The following is a 15,586-nucleotide window of genomic DNA, read 5'->3' on the forward strand; positions in this document are numbered from 1 at the left end:
AAAGCTGATGATTTTTTACACAACATATCTCGATATCAGAGATGCACTTTTTTCGTTTTTTAGATATTATTTTTCAAAGTTAATCGGTGGTTCATTTTTCCCTCTTTGTCCAAAAATGACTTTCTTCAAAAAATCATGACATTTGAACTACTGAACCGATTTAGATGATCGATATATTAAATTGAAGCCAATAAGAAAAATTTGAAAAAATATCACACTTGCGGGAAGATTGAATTCTAGTCGCATAGGTCTAGTTTAGACACATAGGAATATTGATCGAAGACTTAAAACATGTTAAATTTACAAAATTATAACTTAAAAACGATAATTATAGCATTTCTGATATCGAGATATGTTAGTTAAATAATCCTCAGCTTGCCATAAAAAATATAAAAAAATATAGCGCCCTCTATCTTTAACCTAGAAAACTATGAAAAACTAATTCAATCAATAATTACAAAAACAAAAATTATTTTTTTTCGCAAAAGTAATATTTTTTCAAAGAAAAATAACTCGTAAGCTTCATTTTGATATGTCGATGATATGAATCGGTCCAATAGTTCAAAAGCTATGACTTTTTGTAGTGGGAAAATGGGGAAAAATTGTTTTTCGAACCATCGATTAGTTTTGAAAAATCATATCTCAAAAACGATAAATATGGATATGGAGTTATTTTATGTAAAAAATTCAGCTTTCAAGAAAAAATATAAAAAAATATAGCGCCCCCTAGTCCAAAGCCATGAATACATTAAAAAACGACTACAATCAATAATTACGAAAATAGGATCCATATTCTCTGCAAGTTCAATTTTTTTCAATTAAAGCTCATTGGCTTCAATTTGATATGTCGATCATCTAAATCGGTTACGGTGCTCGAAAGTTATGAATTTTTGAAAAAAGTAATTTTTGGGAAAAAGTGGAAAAAATAGATTTTTTTAACCACCCTAAAATGGAAATGAGCACCCTAATGAAAAAATAAAAATACGGGTCTAATGTTTTGCGATAAAGAACAAAATTACCACTTTTGACGAAAATCTGACAACCACTATATCGGTTTAGCATGGAATGGCTGTATATATATACAAAATACAATCTTACGTTCATCGCGATGTACAAAGTACTAATGAATATGTGAAAATTAAAAAAAAAGACATTTCTATAGATCTGCACACTTTAACAGACTTTCCCACATTTTTAACAGACATACACATGTTTTTACAGATTTTTTTTAAAAATCATCTGGCATCTCTTCGTTCCACTTTTTATCGAATATTTTCAAATCGCAGGAGTAAACATTTACGTAACTCTGACTTCGTTTGTTTTTATTTCGTTCGGAAAAACGTTATGTCAAAGAAAGGGAACATTAAGAATGCGTAGCTCAGTGAAAGGCTGAGATGCTCTTTCAGAGATGCAATGGTTAATTAAACAATTGACGGAAAAATGTAGTTCGTTCATTTTATAATTTTAATTATTTTTGCCCTTGATAACAATACCCTTTTTATAGTGTTGATTATCATAAGAAAAATAACACTCCTGATCGTTGGATCTCTTTCGACATTTCAATTGGATCTTTTTTGACAGCCGTTTTGATTCAGTCCGCACTACCTAGGTTCACATTGCTGAACGGCATAGTTGTCAACCGTTCAACTAAGTGAACCAGTTCTTTTGAACCGTTCTTTCGCTCTTTCGTTCAGCGGTGTCAATACCGGTATCATAAACAGCAATGAATGCTCGAACCTAAAAACATAGGCAGCTTCACAGCTATTCATGTCGTGACATTGTAATCGTTAGATAAGTTAGAACATTTTCTGAATTTATGTTGGTATTTATGTTTTGTTGATATGGGGAACGAAAAGGTCGCAAATTTTTTGTAACAATATGTTTCTCAAAATAAGCCACACTTTACATGCATTTAGCCTGTGAATGACAATATCGTTATTTTTGTTAGCTTTACCCAAACGTTTTCGTTGTATTCATCCGTTCCGTCCAACGCAATCTGCATCCCGTATGCATTCAGTTCAGTTGCACATCATTCGTTCTCAAACAGTTCGCTCGCAGTCAGTTCGTTCGGAAACAATTCGTATGGCGAACCACCGTTGTTTTTTTTAAACGGTTCGTTCAATCTTTCTGACGAGCCAAATCATTCGCCCCATTCGAGAACGACTCGCGAACGACTCCATTTCTGCCAACGCCCGAATTGTATACAAACATGTCGTTTGTTTCTCATAACCTCACATCGCAAGCAGCGAGTAAAATCCAAAAAAACATGCCTCGTTATTCGCTAAACCGTTTACTTATTTTACTATCTTCACTGTTTGTGTTATAATAAAAAAATGCTGAGTAAATTTCCTATCTAATGGTATAGGGTATAGTGACAAAAAATAAAAAGGAACAGAGCGCGAAGTCGGAAATTTTAAATGATTTTTGACATGCTGTAACTTCGTGAAAAACATATCAATGGGATGCACATAATTTTGAAGCTGCAAATTTCAGGTATTAGAATATTTTTCGTACATATTTTTATCTTGGTGTGAGTAGATGTAGTGAGTAACAATATCGAGAAGAAATGTAAAATCGATTTTTCTTTGTTTTTTTAAAGAATTTTTTGGACTAACACAATTTCTTGCCAACCAACTCAACAGCAAATCCAATTAACCTCATCAACCAGCTTTTATTTGGTTCCTACACCCAAAGTTAATTGTTAGCACATATTATGGCATCCCAATTTATTACATTGAATGAGTTGAAAAGTAACAGAAAATATTCTACTCCTCAATACATGTATATCTTGTATAATATGTATATGCTAGAGCCAATATGAGCGAGCGAAACAGGAGACACATTTGAATGAAAGCATATGAAAACTTTTCGTATAGTTTGCCAAATACACGGCCCAGTCAGAGATATATATATATTCTCGTTCATGTTCTTCTTTACCCTCTTAGAAAACACTTTCCAACTTTCTTTTATGATGAGGTGTAATATTATCACGCTTTCATATAACAACGCTGGCAGCTATATGGATAGCGTGGTCGTGTGAAATAGCTTTGCATTCCAGCCGGCCTTGGTTCCATCTCCATTGACGTCGTATTCACTTTTATTTTGGTACAATCCCAAATGAAATGAGAAAAGAAAATATGTACGTAAAATATTCTAGTATCTGAAAGATGTAGCTTCAAAACGATGCACATCCCATCGGTATGCGTTGATTTTTTACGAAGTTCCAGCATGCCAAAAATCACTGAAATTTTTTTTGTCGGGTGTAGTATCTATATATATAATATATAAAATGGATTTCTGTCTGTCTGTCTGTCTGATTCTTATGGACTACGGAACCGATCGACATGAAAATACACACCAATTTTCCAAAAAGGGTTTTGGGGGACACGAAACGTTTCTATGGTGAATAAACACTCTTCCCCTCTCTCTGAGGAATGATGAATTTCTTACTGCCATACAAATAAAGCATACATTTCTGCATAATTTAAGAACTAATCAAGCAAACAGAACCAAAGTTGGCATGTGGAGGTTTTAGGGAGCAATAAATGTTTTTATGGTGGTTTGACACTCCTTTCTTCTCTCTAAAGAGAGGAGGGGAGGTTGCTGAACAACTCGTGAACTAATCAAACTTTGCATGTAGAGGTTTTAGGGATCGATTAACTTTTCTATGGTAGTTCGACACTCCTCCCCCTTCTCTTAAGGGGGGCTCCCATACAAACGAAACACAAATTTCTACATAACTCGAGAACTAATCAAGCAAATTGAGCCATATTTGCCATGTAGAGGTTTTAGGGGGCACGAAATAAATTTTGGGCGAGACGAAGTTTGCCGGGTCAGCTAGTAACATATATCGCAATAACGATGTTACGTAATATGCATTTGAAATCACTTAATATTTCGTAGGGTGACCTCCATGTATAGACACCAAAGACGTAGTCCTACGTCAAAACCTTGTACTGAAAGTGTTTCTGAAAAGGATTTTATATAAGAATAATAAAATTTCACGGAAAAACTAGGAAATTCAACGAAAATATATAAGTGAAGGTCAGGACCCGGGTTACCATAATAACATCTGTGTTTTCAGTTTGATTTGATCAATCTGTTTAAAATTCATCAAATTAAAATCATGTATTTAGTGAAATAAATAGGTGCATCACCGATAGTAAGCTTATTCATCACTAGCTGACCCGGCAAACTTCGTCCCACCCAAAATTAATTTTTTGTTATCACATCCACGTTTTTATTACTAAGCGCACGTTTATGGCTCCAATCGCGGAATTGTTCATTGATTGATCTTCTAATCTACTCTTTGATATTATTTTTTACTATAAAATTTCAGTACTTCCACCAAAACTCGACATTATAATATCAAATTATTTTCAGACACAATTCTCGTGCAAGATTTTTTATCCACTTGCAAATAACATGTTTCTCCGTAACATGGAATAAATGTTTGATACAGAAAACATGATAGAATGAAGACAGACCTAAATCGGACAATTCCTTTCTTGAGTTTTGCTCTTATCAACACATTCGGCGATTCATTTTTTATATAGATAGAAGACGATATAGGAGTGCGTTTCATCACATTAAAATCCATTTCCACTTTCGAACGAAGATCATTTTCGTTACCGCAAACATCAAATGGACTAACAACGTTCGTCAATATGTAATTGTAGAACACATGCATCACTATGTAATTGTGGAACACATTTCCTATTTTCCTTCAGAGTTTTCCGGTTTGGTTGAAATATGTGTATTATTTTTATGTAACCCCCTCTCCATTCCAGAGAAAGGAGGGGTGTCATACCATCATAAAAACATTTCTCGTACCCAAAAACCCTCACATAACCAATTTGGCTCCATTTGCTTTATTAGTTCACAAGTTATGCAGAAATTTGTGTTTCATTTGTATGGCAGCCTCCCCTTAGAGAGAGAGGAAGAGTGTCGAACCACCATAGAAAGGTTTATCGATCCCTAAAACCTTTATGTGCCAAGTTTGATTCCATTTGCTTGATTAGTTCTCGAGTTATTCAGCGCAACCCATGTAGATGGGGAGGAATTTCAAACCACTTAAGAAACGTTTCTTGTCTCCTAAAACCTCCACATTCCAAATTTGGTTCTGTTTGCTTGATAAGTTCTCGAGTTATGCATACATTTATGATTCATTTGTAACGTAGCCCCCCATAGAGAGGGGGAGGAGTGTCTAAACACCGTAAAAACATTTATTGCACCCTAAATCCTACACATGCTAAATTTTGTTTCATACGCTTGATTAATTTTCGAGTAATGCAGAAATTTGTGTTTCATTTGTACTTGCGCGTGAACCAGTGCATGTCGGATAAATATTCTTCGACGAAAACCCCTGGCCTAGGCGGAAATCGAACCCAAAGCACTCGGGATGATATATGTGAAACCGGCCACGGGAGCCACGGAAGTTGACCTACTAAAACTATTTTAACGACCATATGAATGGTGAAACTCAGTCCAAATTGTGAGAAATAGTTTTCGCGATAACTTCACAATTAATCTTCCCCATTCAGCGCAATGTAACACATTCTTGAACAATACATATGCGACTAGTTCCTATCAGAGCCGAAGTGATAGCAAGCGCGAACCGAAACGAAATAAATGATGGCTGATTCTCTAGCGCTGCTCGTGTCTGTAAATTTATTTTTTGTTTTCCCTCCACAGATGGTATTTATTGCTATTCTGGTGCTGTTGATACGGCACAAAAGCCAAACAAACGCGGAATCATCTCTCGAATATGTGGCAGCGAAAGGGGCAAACCACGTTGCCGCAGGGGTGGGGCTGGCAGTGCAAGATTAAAGCGTAATAAATAACGCTCAAAAGACGCTGACATGATTACAGCTATGAAGCGCAGTGATGTGTATTTTATCAGCAATTCCAACAGAGTCACTCTTAATCATAACAAGCGCGGCGCTGCGGAAAACGCGCGCTCTTGTTTTGCAGCATCCATCGTACCCGGTGCTGTAATGGGGTAAACACGGTGTTCGTTGTCTTCGATGAGAGTTCATAAATTTGGTTACACTTATCAAATCTAGGAATTGAATCAAAAGTTATGTGTAACTTTGATATAGCGGTAACCTATTTGACCTAGTTAATTTGATTCCAAAATTAAAATGAAGCACGATTTCATACTATTTCAACATTATCCATATTTTTGTCAATACGAAATAGGAGACATTGAAAATAATATACGATGTTTAAAATATAGAATACTTATCACGCTGTTCAAAAGAACATATAACGATTTCGTACACATCGAGGAATCATCGAAGCGCCAAACACTCCTTTTTTAGTTTAGATCGATAGGACTCGTATGTCAAACAAGTGTTACGTTCAAAGTCTTTGATAAAGCTACGATGTCGCCCTCAAGTGCGTTTTCTCATTCGCCACTACAATGTTCATCGGACAAAATTTCGAATCAACTGTTCCGTCAACCGGATAGCCTCTTGACCCTACACACAGCCACTATATTATGTTTGCTTACCTCTTCGCCCGGGCTGCGACCGAAGCTAAGCCGCTACAGCTGACTAGTGATAAGCCGGCTTCCACACGAGATAACCGTGTCCTGTTATCGTTTTTCCGTGCGTGCTGTGTTCCTTCTGTGTGAAAGCTGGAAACTGCCAAGCGGTTTCGATTTCGCCAACCTTGTGGCTCATTCCGATTGCTGCACACTTGACTCTTGGTTCGAAACCGTTTGGCTTCGAGATACGTATGCGAAAGGACTTTATCCCCCCTCGTTGGGGTGTCCTTGCGTTTGGTCGATATTGTGCTGTTGCGCTTATTCAATCGTGATTCTGGGTGGCGAACCGTATGAAGACGATTTGCTCTTATTATTGTAATCCTGTCTTCCATGAAATTGTGCTTCAATTATAAACTAGAGTTGATGCGCGATTGATTGAACTTTTGTTTTAAAAACATTCTCTTCATGTGAAATAGAAAGTCAATTATTTCCACGTCACTTTTCTATCAGCCTTCCACTTCCGCAACCGCATCAGTGAGGATTTCAGTAGTGACCCGAATAATGTGAATATACGTGGTTTATACCTTATCCGAGCAATTATTTCCCTTATCGCAGAATTGTGATGTGCATCTGCATGCGGAGATCGAGGTGTTGAAGAACGCTCTCGCCGATAAACACTCGCAATTGTTGGCCATGGAGAACGCCTGCCTGCAGGAAAGTGATCGTCAGGTTGAGCTGGAGGACAGCGTCATCGCCTGGCAGGATAAGTACGATCGGCTGTATGAATCCCACAAGCGGGTCCAGAAGGTGAACCAGAACCTGGAGGACAAGCTGCTAAAGCTGGTGGACCGGAACTCGGGCGAGCGAGCGCAGCTTACAAGTGATGTAGCCACGCTCAGCGTGCGGTTGGCCCAAGCCAACTACAACATTCAGAGCCTCAAGAGAGAGATTGTAAGTATTATGTTCTGTTAGTTTCATTTAATCACTTATAGTTACTATATGCTAATATAGGTATTGAGCTCAATACCACCGGTCAAGAGTTTTCCCAAGTTGGATATTTTCCAAACATGCCAAGGAATAAATACAATCGATTAATGTCTTGATTTGTTCTTCAATTTGGAATCCACAGTATGCAAAAAAAGTTTCTGCAACCCCAGTGAAAAATTAGATTTCTTCTAAAAATCCACCAGAAAAATAAACACGGTTAATTGTTCTTCAGTTGATTATTATTTATGTAAAAACAAAACCGATGCATGCGAGCTCAGAATAAAAAAAAACTAATTCTCCTACATTTCAGACTTGATGTTAAGAAAAGTTAAAAAAAATAACGCAAAAAAGTATACCCACCTCTCTGGCTCACATAGTCTTAATACTTCATACCTTTGTCTTCAATAACTGCTTGGCATGGTCGTGTCATCGACTCAACAAGCTCAGTAATTGTTTCCGGGGTGATTTTGTCCCGTTCAGTTGAGAATACCTGCCGTAATTGCTGGATGCTTATTGGTTGTTGTTCATGGAGCTTAATTTTCAAAATTCACCAGATATGCTCGATCGAATCAAGGTTGGGAGACTATGCTGGCCGATCCATAGTCTCTGCGCCCCAAGTTTAACTTTTGTGCAGACACTGGTAGTGAACTCAAGTTTTCCAACACTGGATGCAGCTATAGATCCTCACACCATGACTCTACCTGCAGGAAAAAAAACAAATTCATGCTCAGTTGGTTGAACAATCAATGTTGGTAAAGTAACTCACCACCGCCATGCTTGACTGTAGGCCGCAATCACTCATTTTCCAAACTTTCACCGGTTCGACGCCATTTTCTTGTGATACCATCAGACCCAAACAGCATTACTTTCGTCTCGTCTGACCAAATCACTTTATTCCAGTCATAACTGGTCCATGAAATGTAGTCCTGGGCCCACTCCAATCTTTTTTTGATATTTTTTGCGGACAACCATGGCTTCTTAAGTGCTACTCTGCCCTTAAAACCTTTCTTATGGAGATGCCTTCGTACGGATTGTGATGTCAGGTGAATGGAAAACTCGTTTTCAATTTGTTTCGCAATTTTTGGATCTGATAGTCCCCTGTTCAGCTCCGCCTTCTACACGATAGCTCTGTCAATTCGGCCAGTTATCTTTGAAGGACGTCTCGATCGCTTAGCTGGTGAGATAGAACCACGCTTTTTGTACATGTGCACAATCCTAACGACTGTATCTTTGTGAAGCTGGACAATGTCGGCAATATCATGGAAGATTTTGCCAGTTTGATGATGTTCAATAATTCCATTTCGGATGCTGAACAGAATGTGTGTTTTTTTTTGCAACAAATAACTTTCAATATTAAACACACTGAAACTCTGTAAAACACACTTAAAACGTAGTATCCGTTTTAAGGGTGAATAAACTTTTTTTGCGTAATTTTTTACCCTTTTTCATAATTCATGACATAAAATCTCAAGAAAAGATATAAACGCCGTATTTTCAATGGCAATGTGATAAATAAAGATAAATTGATAAATCATGGAGGAACACTCAACAAATTAACCTGATTTTCGTCAGAAAAACTTGTTTAATATGATGCCATGAAAAGTTTGTCGTATAATTATCAGAAAGAGAACTTGCCCAGCTCAAATCATTGGAAGAGATAAGGCGGACACTTTTTCAAAAAAATATTCAAATTAACGATATTTGACAACTATGCGACTTAGCTATAGATGTTTTCCAAATAAATTGATTTGATTCCGTTGGTGAGATATTTGACATCCGTAAATGAAAACGCTTTGAATCATTCGAATCATTTGAAACCCGAAAGCATTAAAAAAATTCAGTTGCTCCGACATTTTGAACTTGCGGATGCAATAGTAAAATTTAAAAAAAAAGTTTATTCCTGTGTTTGTTATAAAGTTCAGATGAATAGAACATCCACATAAGCTCAGTTTCTTCGGTTTTACTACAGGGCCGTAACTTGATTATTGTTCCAATGAATCAAATTTCCAGACATTCGTTAGAAAGCTACTGTCATTGCGCGTCTTTTTCAGTATATGTCAAAAAGTTGAAGCGTAAACAACATAGTTTTTTGCCTCTTGGAATATGTCGAACTTCGTACCAACGAGAACGTTTTTGCGGGGAGTGTTACTTCTTTACCTCAATGCGAAGAAAAAAGCTGCGGAAAGTCATCGTATTTTGGTGGAAATTTACGGTGACTATGCTCCAACTGAGCGAACGTGTCAGACGTGGTTTGCACGGTTTGAGAGTGGTAATTTTGACTTGTGCTCGGGCGCATGTCGCGAAACCGGTCAAAACATACTTGGAGACGGTGAAATGGGAGGTCCTATCCCACCCGCCGTATTCTCCAGATATTGCTCTGTACGATTACTACCTTTTCCGATCGATGCAACATGGCCTGGTTGACCAGCACTTCTCCAATTTTGATGAGGTCAAAAATTGGATCGATTTGCGGTTAGCCGGCCGATTATTTCCGCAAAGGGATTCGTGTCGGTGCTTAGAAGTGTGTACAAATGTTGCGACATTTATATTTTACGATCGATGGTACGTACAGAAAATTCTGGTCTCCTCCGTAATATTTGTTTTACCTTCGCATCCTTGTCGTGGTTGCTCAGGTCTGGTTTTGTTCCACTTCCCTTCCTCCTATCTGTTTTCAAGCGAGTATCGAACGATTTTAAAATACTATGAACAGTGCTTGGGGGAAATCCAAGCTTTTTGGAAGATTTTCTTAACGATTGATTTTCGCACCTGCTTTTTTCTCGACGCCATTTTACACTGAACGTTTGCAATATAAACGAATGTTATATTTTCAGGAAGAACCGACATACGTCCATCACTCTGCAAAATATTTCCATTTCCAAAGCTGTGTTTATAGCGGTGTCCAGATTTTGTCGCAAACAAGCCTCACTTGATCCCTCTCTAGAGATTGTTAACCCTACTTCGTCTGCACGCATCGATATACTCTTGACTAACTACCTTCAGGTGGTTAAAGGATACTAAAAGTATGCCTTCTGTATAGAGGATAATCTTCACTCAATAGGGGATTGAAATTAGAATTTATCACTACCAGGAACAGAGTTACCGATAGGATCGAATCTTGGCGAATATCGTTTGCTGTTAGTTTCTTACTAGAGGGCGAATCCCCATCTGCTACTTTGAATGTTCTATCGGTAAGAGAGCGGGCAAGATCTGCCATTATTCAATCGTCTTGCCCTTGCGGGAATATCACGCACAATATGTCGCAGTTCTCTCTGGCATTTTAAATTTCAATCTGTAGAATCGCTAACACCTGGATCAATGCCAATACCACAGCTCCATCGGTTCCAGAAAAAAGATGAATTGAGTCCTCTAACACCTTCGTTTTCTGCTGAGACTATTTTGTTCAGTTTTCTTTCTTTGTTTCCAATTCCGAGGTTTAAATTTATCTCGCCTTTAGTCTCAGAGAATGTCAAACAGAAAATAAGAAATAATTTTCACACAGCATTGAGAATACAATTTTAAAGTTGTTTTTTTTTCTACTTTCTTCATTCTTAGTATTCTTTCTTCTTCCTTCTTTTATCATTTATCCTTTCTTCTTTTTCTTTTCTTTTATCTTGTTTTCTCCCTTCTTTCTTCTTTCTTCTTTCTTCTTTCTTCTTTCTTCTTTCTTCTTCTCTTTCTTCTTTCTTCTTTCTTCTTTCTTCTTTCTTCTTTCTTCTTTCTTCTTTCTTCTTTCTTCTTTCTTCTTTCTTCTTTCTTCTTTCTTCTTTCTTCTTTCTTCTCTTTCTTCTTTCTTCTTTCTTCTTTCTTCTTTCCTTCTTTCTTCTTTCTTCTTTCTTCTTTCTTCTTTCTTCTTTCTTCTTTCTTCTTTCTTCTTTCTTCTTTCTTCTTTTCTTCTTTCTTCTTTCTTCTTTCTTCTTTCTTCTTTCTTCTTTCTTCTTTCTTCTTTCTTCTTTCTTCTTTCTTCTTTCTTCTTTCTTCTTTCTTCTTTCTTCTTTCTTCTTTCTTCTTTCTTCTTTCTTCTTTCTTCTTTCTTCTTTCTTCTTTCTTCTTTCTTCTTTCTTCTTTCTTCTTCTCTTTCTTCTTTCTTCTTTCTTCTTTCTTCTTTCTTCTTTCTTCTTTCTTCTTTCTTCTTCTTCTCTTCTTCTTTCTTCTTTCTTCTTCTCTTTCTTCTTTCTTCTTTCTTCTTTCTTCTTTCTTCTTTCTTCTTTCCTTCTTTCTTCTTTCTTCTTTCTTCTTTTCTTTCTTCTTTCTTCTTTCTTCTTTCTTCTTTCTTCTTTCTTCTTTTCTTCTTTCTTCTTTCTTCTTCTTCTTTCTTCTTTCTTCTTTCTTCTTTCTTCTTTCTTCTTTCTTCTTCTTTCTTCTTTCTTCTTTCTTTCTTTCTTCTTTCTTCTTTCTTCTTTCTTCTTTCTTCTTTCTTCTTCTTCTTCTTTCTTCTTTCTTCTTTCTTCTTTCTTCTTTCTTCTCTTCTTCTTTCTTCTTTTCTTCTTTCTTCTTTCTTCTTTCTTTTTTCTTCTTTCTTCTTTCTTTCTTTCTTCTTTTCTCTTCTTTCTTCTTTCTTCTTTCTTCTTTCTTCTTTCTTCTTTCTTCTTTCTTCTTTCTTCTTTCTTCTTTCTTCTTTTCTTCTTTCTTCTTTCTTCTTTCTTCTTTCTTCTTTCTTTCTTTCTTCTTTCTTCTTCTTCTTCTTCTTCTTTCTTTCTTCTTCTTTCTTCTTTCTTCTTTCTTCTTTCTTCTTACTTCTTAGAATTATAGATGATTTAGACTACAATATTCCTTTTCCTTTAGTCTCAAAAAAGGCCAATTAAAAGATCAAAACCATCTTCCTGATACCTTGAACATACTTTGTGCATGATCTACACAGCAACAGTACAACTGACAGTTCGCCGCAGCAAGCGCACTGTTTAGAGCGCGTGTTTCTATTTTTGTCTTCTGTACCATCAAAAAAATATAATTTGTTAGCATTAAAACAATACTCATTTATTTACTACAAATACTACATTTACAAGTCATTCGTGTGTTTGATGATGCTTATACATAGTTTTTTTGAATCTAGATTGTATACCATCATTTTTTAAAATTTTCGAACTGCCACCACGATGATTCTTTGATCTTTAAATAGCGTTCATCGTATCGTTGCTGAGCCGATTTGAGCCGATTTCAAAGCTTATTTTCGTCCTGATTATATTCAGAAAAAAACGCTCGACAATTGCCTAGGAGTGAGGCATAATGAGATCGTTACAAACAAGGCATCGAAGCGCCGAAAAGACGAGCGAGCCGTCTATTTTTTAGGCATCCAATTTTTGTCCACCAACCCTGTACATTCTCGTTTTCTGAAATTACCTTACGGAGTAATTTTATCTTTAGGCTACAGAATTAAATCTCCACATCTTGTACATTCCCATTATAGAATTCCGGAAACACAATGTTGATGCTAGTAAAACTAGAAAAGTTTCTGGGATTTAACATTGCCGTAGACTTGAGTGTCATCAAAATCGAATCTTTTTCTAATTTGTTTGATCAGCTCCACGAAAAAACTGCAACAAATATCCTTTGAATTGATCTACCTCTCACTGTCCATAGTTCTGATATTTTCTTCTGCAGCTATTCCAACCTAAAATTCTTATCGCTTCTCAAATGATCTTCATATTTGATAGAATTGGACATTGAAACAACGTAAGATTCCTCGCAGATACTAGTGAGAATGATGAAATAAAAATCTTTCAGCTTTTCATGTAGCATCGTGAGTTCAGGAACAAACAATTCAATATATTAATCTGGGGCAAAACATACGTCGCACCGTCCGACGCGAAATTTTGTCCTCATGAAACTGATCAATCATTGCATTGTAAATGCTTTTAAGATCAGCAGCACCAAGCGATACTGCGGCGTAAAAGTCGTTATGTACCTCAATGTTGCTTTGTTTAAATGTAAGAAATTTCACAAATGGAAAAAATCTGTACCAATCTGTACTTTTTCACGAAAATCTGTACTCTGTACCGTACAGAATCTGTACCAAAAATGGTGAAAAAATCAGTACCATTCCAGATAAATCTGTACCTGTGGCAACACTGCTTCCAAGTTCCAAGTAGTGTGTTGCCAAATGCAAACTTCAACATAATGCCAACAGTAGAAATATTTACAATCGATTGATGCTAACATTCTTGCGGTTTATCAACGAATGATCGAGATTGGAGCGTTCGAAATCTTTTCGTCACAAGTTATATTCTTGATATTTCATTTTACATCCTATAGCTTGTTGTCTATACATCTTCCTTATCTTTTGCACATAATATTTGTCTTTCAATTTTTCGAAATTCAAAGATTGAAAGACATTGAACATTGAACTGAAAAATATTACTGAGAAATTTTCTCCGAATTTTTTTCAGAACGCGGATTAATGACTTTTGTTGTTGGCAATGTTACTTCTATGCAACAGTTTGTGTGCGTGATGAGCACTCTCCTTTTCTTTCTCTCACCACAGCCCACAACGTCATAAAGACTGTTCCAGAAATCATGGACGCATCCAGTTTTTTTGTTAAAATAGAACAAAAATTTTAGAAAATATCTTTTTTATTATAACGCAGACAGTATGGTTGCATGGTCCTCTTTTTCAGGATCCCTTTATTTTAGCGTTTTGACGACATGACGTGTTTTCAGTTGAAAGGAAAAAAGGAAAGGAAAAGGAAGTAAAAAAAAAAGATTGATTTTTTACATATACGGAAAATGAGTCAAATGTTCTTCTAGTTGGCGGAAAATTACAAAACTAGACAAATTTATTTGCTTATGGTCTGATCGTCAAAACTAGTTATATGAATTGAATCTACGTGTTGCTTGAAGTACACGGCATGCAGTTATTTGAAAAATGTCGGCTGATCCTGAGCCTACTTCAAAAAGGCGACCAGTTTTTTGACGTAGGACTACGTCTAACCGGAAGATATAGGGGGTGAAATGGAAATCTAGGCACTGGACAAGTAGGAAAAAATGCAAGATTTGGAACGCTTATAACTCGAGCATTTCTCAATAGATCGCTAAGGTTTTTGCATCAATTGATAGCAAATATATCTACGCATCTATCATAACGAATAACATTTCATTTTTCTTGAGATAAATAATTGAATAATTGTGAACTATCAAGCATTGTCCAAATGCACTATGTGCCCATTTTTGATTGGTCCATTTTGTGCTCCTCAAATCGTACCGACCAAAACGGGCAACCAGAGCAGCAGCGAAATAGAATGAAGCACGATTGGAAAGGAAAAAGAAAAAAAAATGAACGAAACATTGGTCGCAGTCTCACACATGCGTAATTCTCGAGCCAGCCAGTCAGCTTAAAAATCCCCGCTCCGCTGCCGTAACGATCACGTATCATCATTCTCGTCCGTCATTCTTTGTGTGGACACCGACTGGACAACATCGTTGCTGGACGAGCTGGACGGCGAGGGATCGAGTGCCTTTCTCAAGGCAAGAGGGCGGAGGTGGTAGCGCTGGAGTAGAGTAGAGTAGAGTTTTCAAAGGGCCTTTCTCAAGGCTAGAGACGAATGAACTGCAAAAGTTTAAAGTCTCTATAATACAATACCTTCCTTCCTTCCGTAACGATCATTCTCATTCAAACCGTACACCACATCGGTTCGCATCACAACACATCAACAAACCAACCCAAGCAGCCATGTCTGAACATGGTAAAGGAGGAGAAGTGAAGGGAAAGGCAAAATCCCGCTCGAACCGTGTTGATCTGGAGTTCCCCGCAAGGGTAGCTAGGCCGAGCGCGTTAGTACCAGTGCACCAGTCAACCTAGCCGGCGTTATATAGTTTCGGCCGCCGAAGTGATCGAGTTAGCTGGCAAGGCTGCTCGCGACGATAAGGAAACCCGCATTCGGAACAGAACACATTCGGTCCGGTGGACATCAAGACAACAGGCAGTTGCAGCGAGTGGCGAGTGGCAAACGCAATCGCAAAACGGCATCAGGTAGCAGAAGAAAAAAGTTTGTTCTTTATACAATCTGCTTTGGTGGCAAATCCAGAACAAGGCGGCATCGAGGGCGTTCGAAATGGTTTTTTTCTCAAAACCACGAGTTTTCTAAATTGGAACCATTCCATAATACACGGCGCTTA

The 15,586-nt window shown here is 37.1% G+C and overlaps 1 protein-coding gene across 4 annotated transcripts in view; it reads left to right on the forward strand.

Annotated features, from left to right (window-relative positions):
* LOC129771820 (tight junction-associated protein 1) overlaps nucleotides 1–15,586 on the forward strand; it is a 137,275-nt gene that overhangs the window by 23,336 nt on the left and 98,353 nt on the right. For 3 of the 4 annotated variants that reach the window (XM_055775881.1, XM_055775878.1, XM_055775879.1), the window contains exon 2: nucleotides 7,106–7,441. In XM_055775881.1, the coding sequence (XP_055631856.1) occupies nucleotides 7,106–7,441 (336 nt within the window). Of the gene's footprint in view, nucleotides 1–6,583; nucleotides 6,839–7,000; nucleotides 7,442–15,586 lie in introns of those variants that run through there. The other variant, XM_055775880.1, reaches the window with a different exon arrangement.

This window comes from Toxorhynchites rutilus, chromosome 2, assembly GCF_029784135.1.
Source record: "Toxorhynchites rutilus septentrionalis strain SRP chromosome 2, ASM2978413v1, whole genome shotgun sequence".
Classification (NCBI taxonomy): Eukaryota; Metazoa; Arthropoda; class Insecta; order Diptera; family Culicidae; genus Toxorhynchites; species Toxorhynchites rutilus.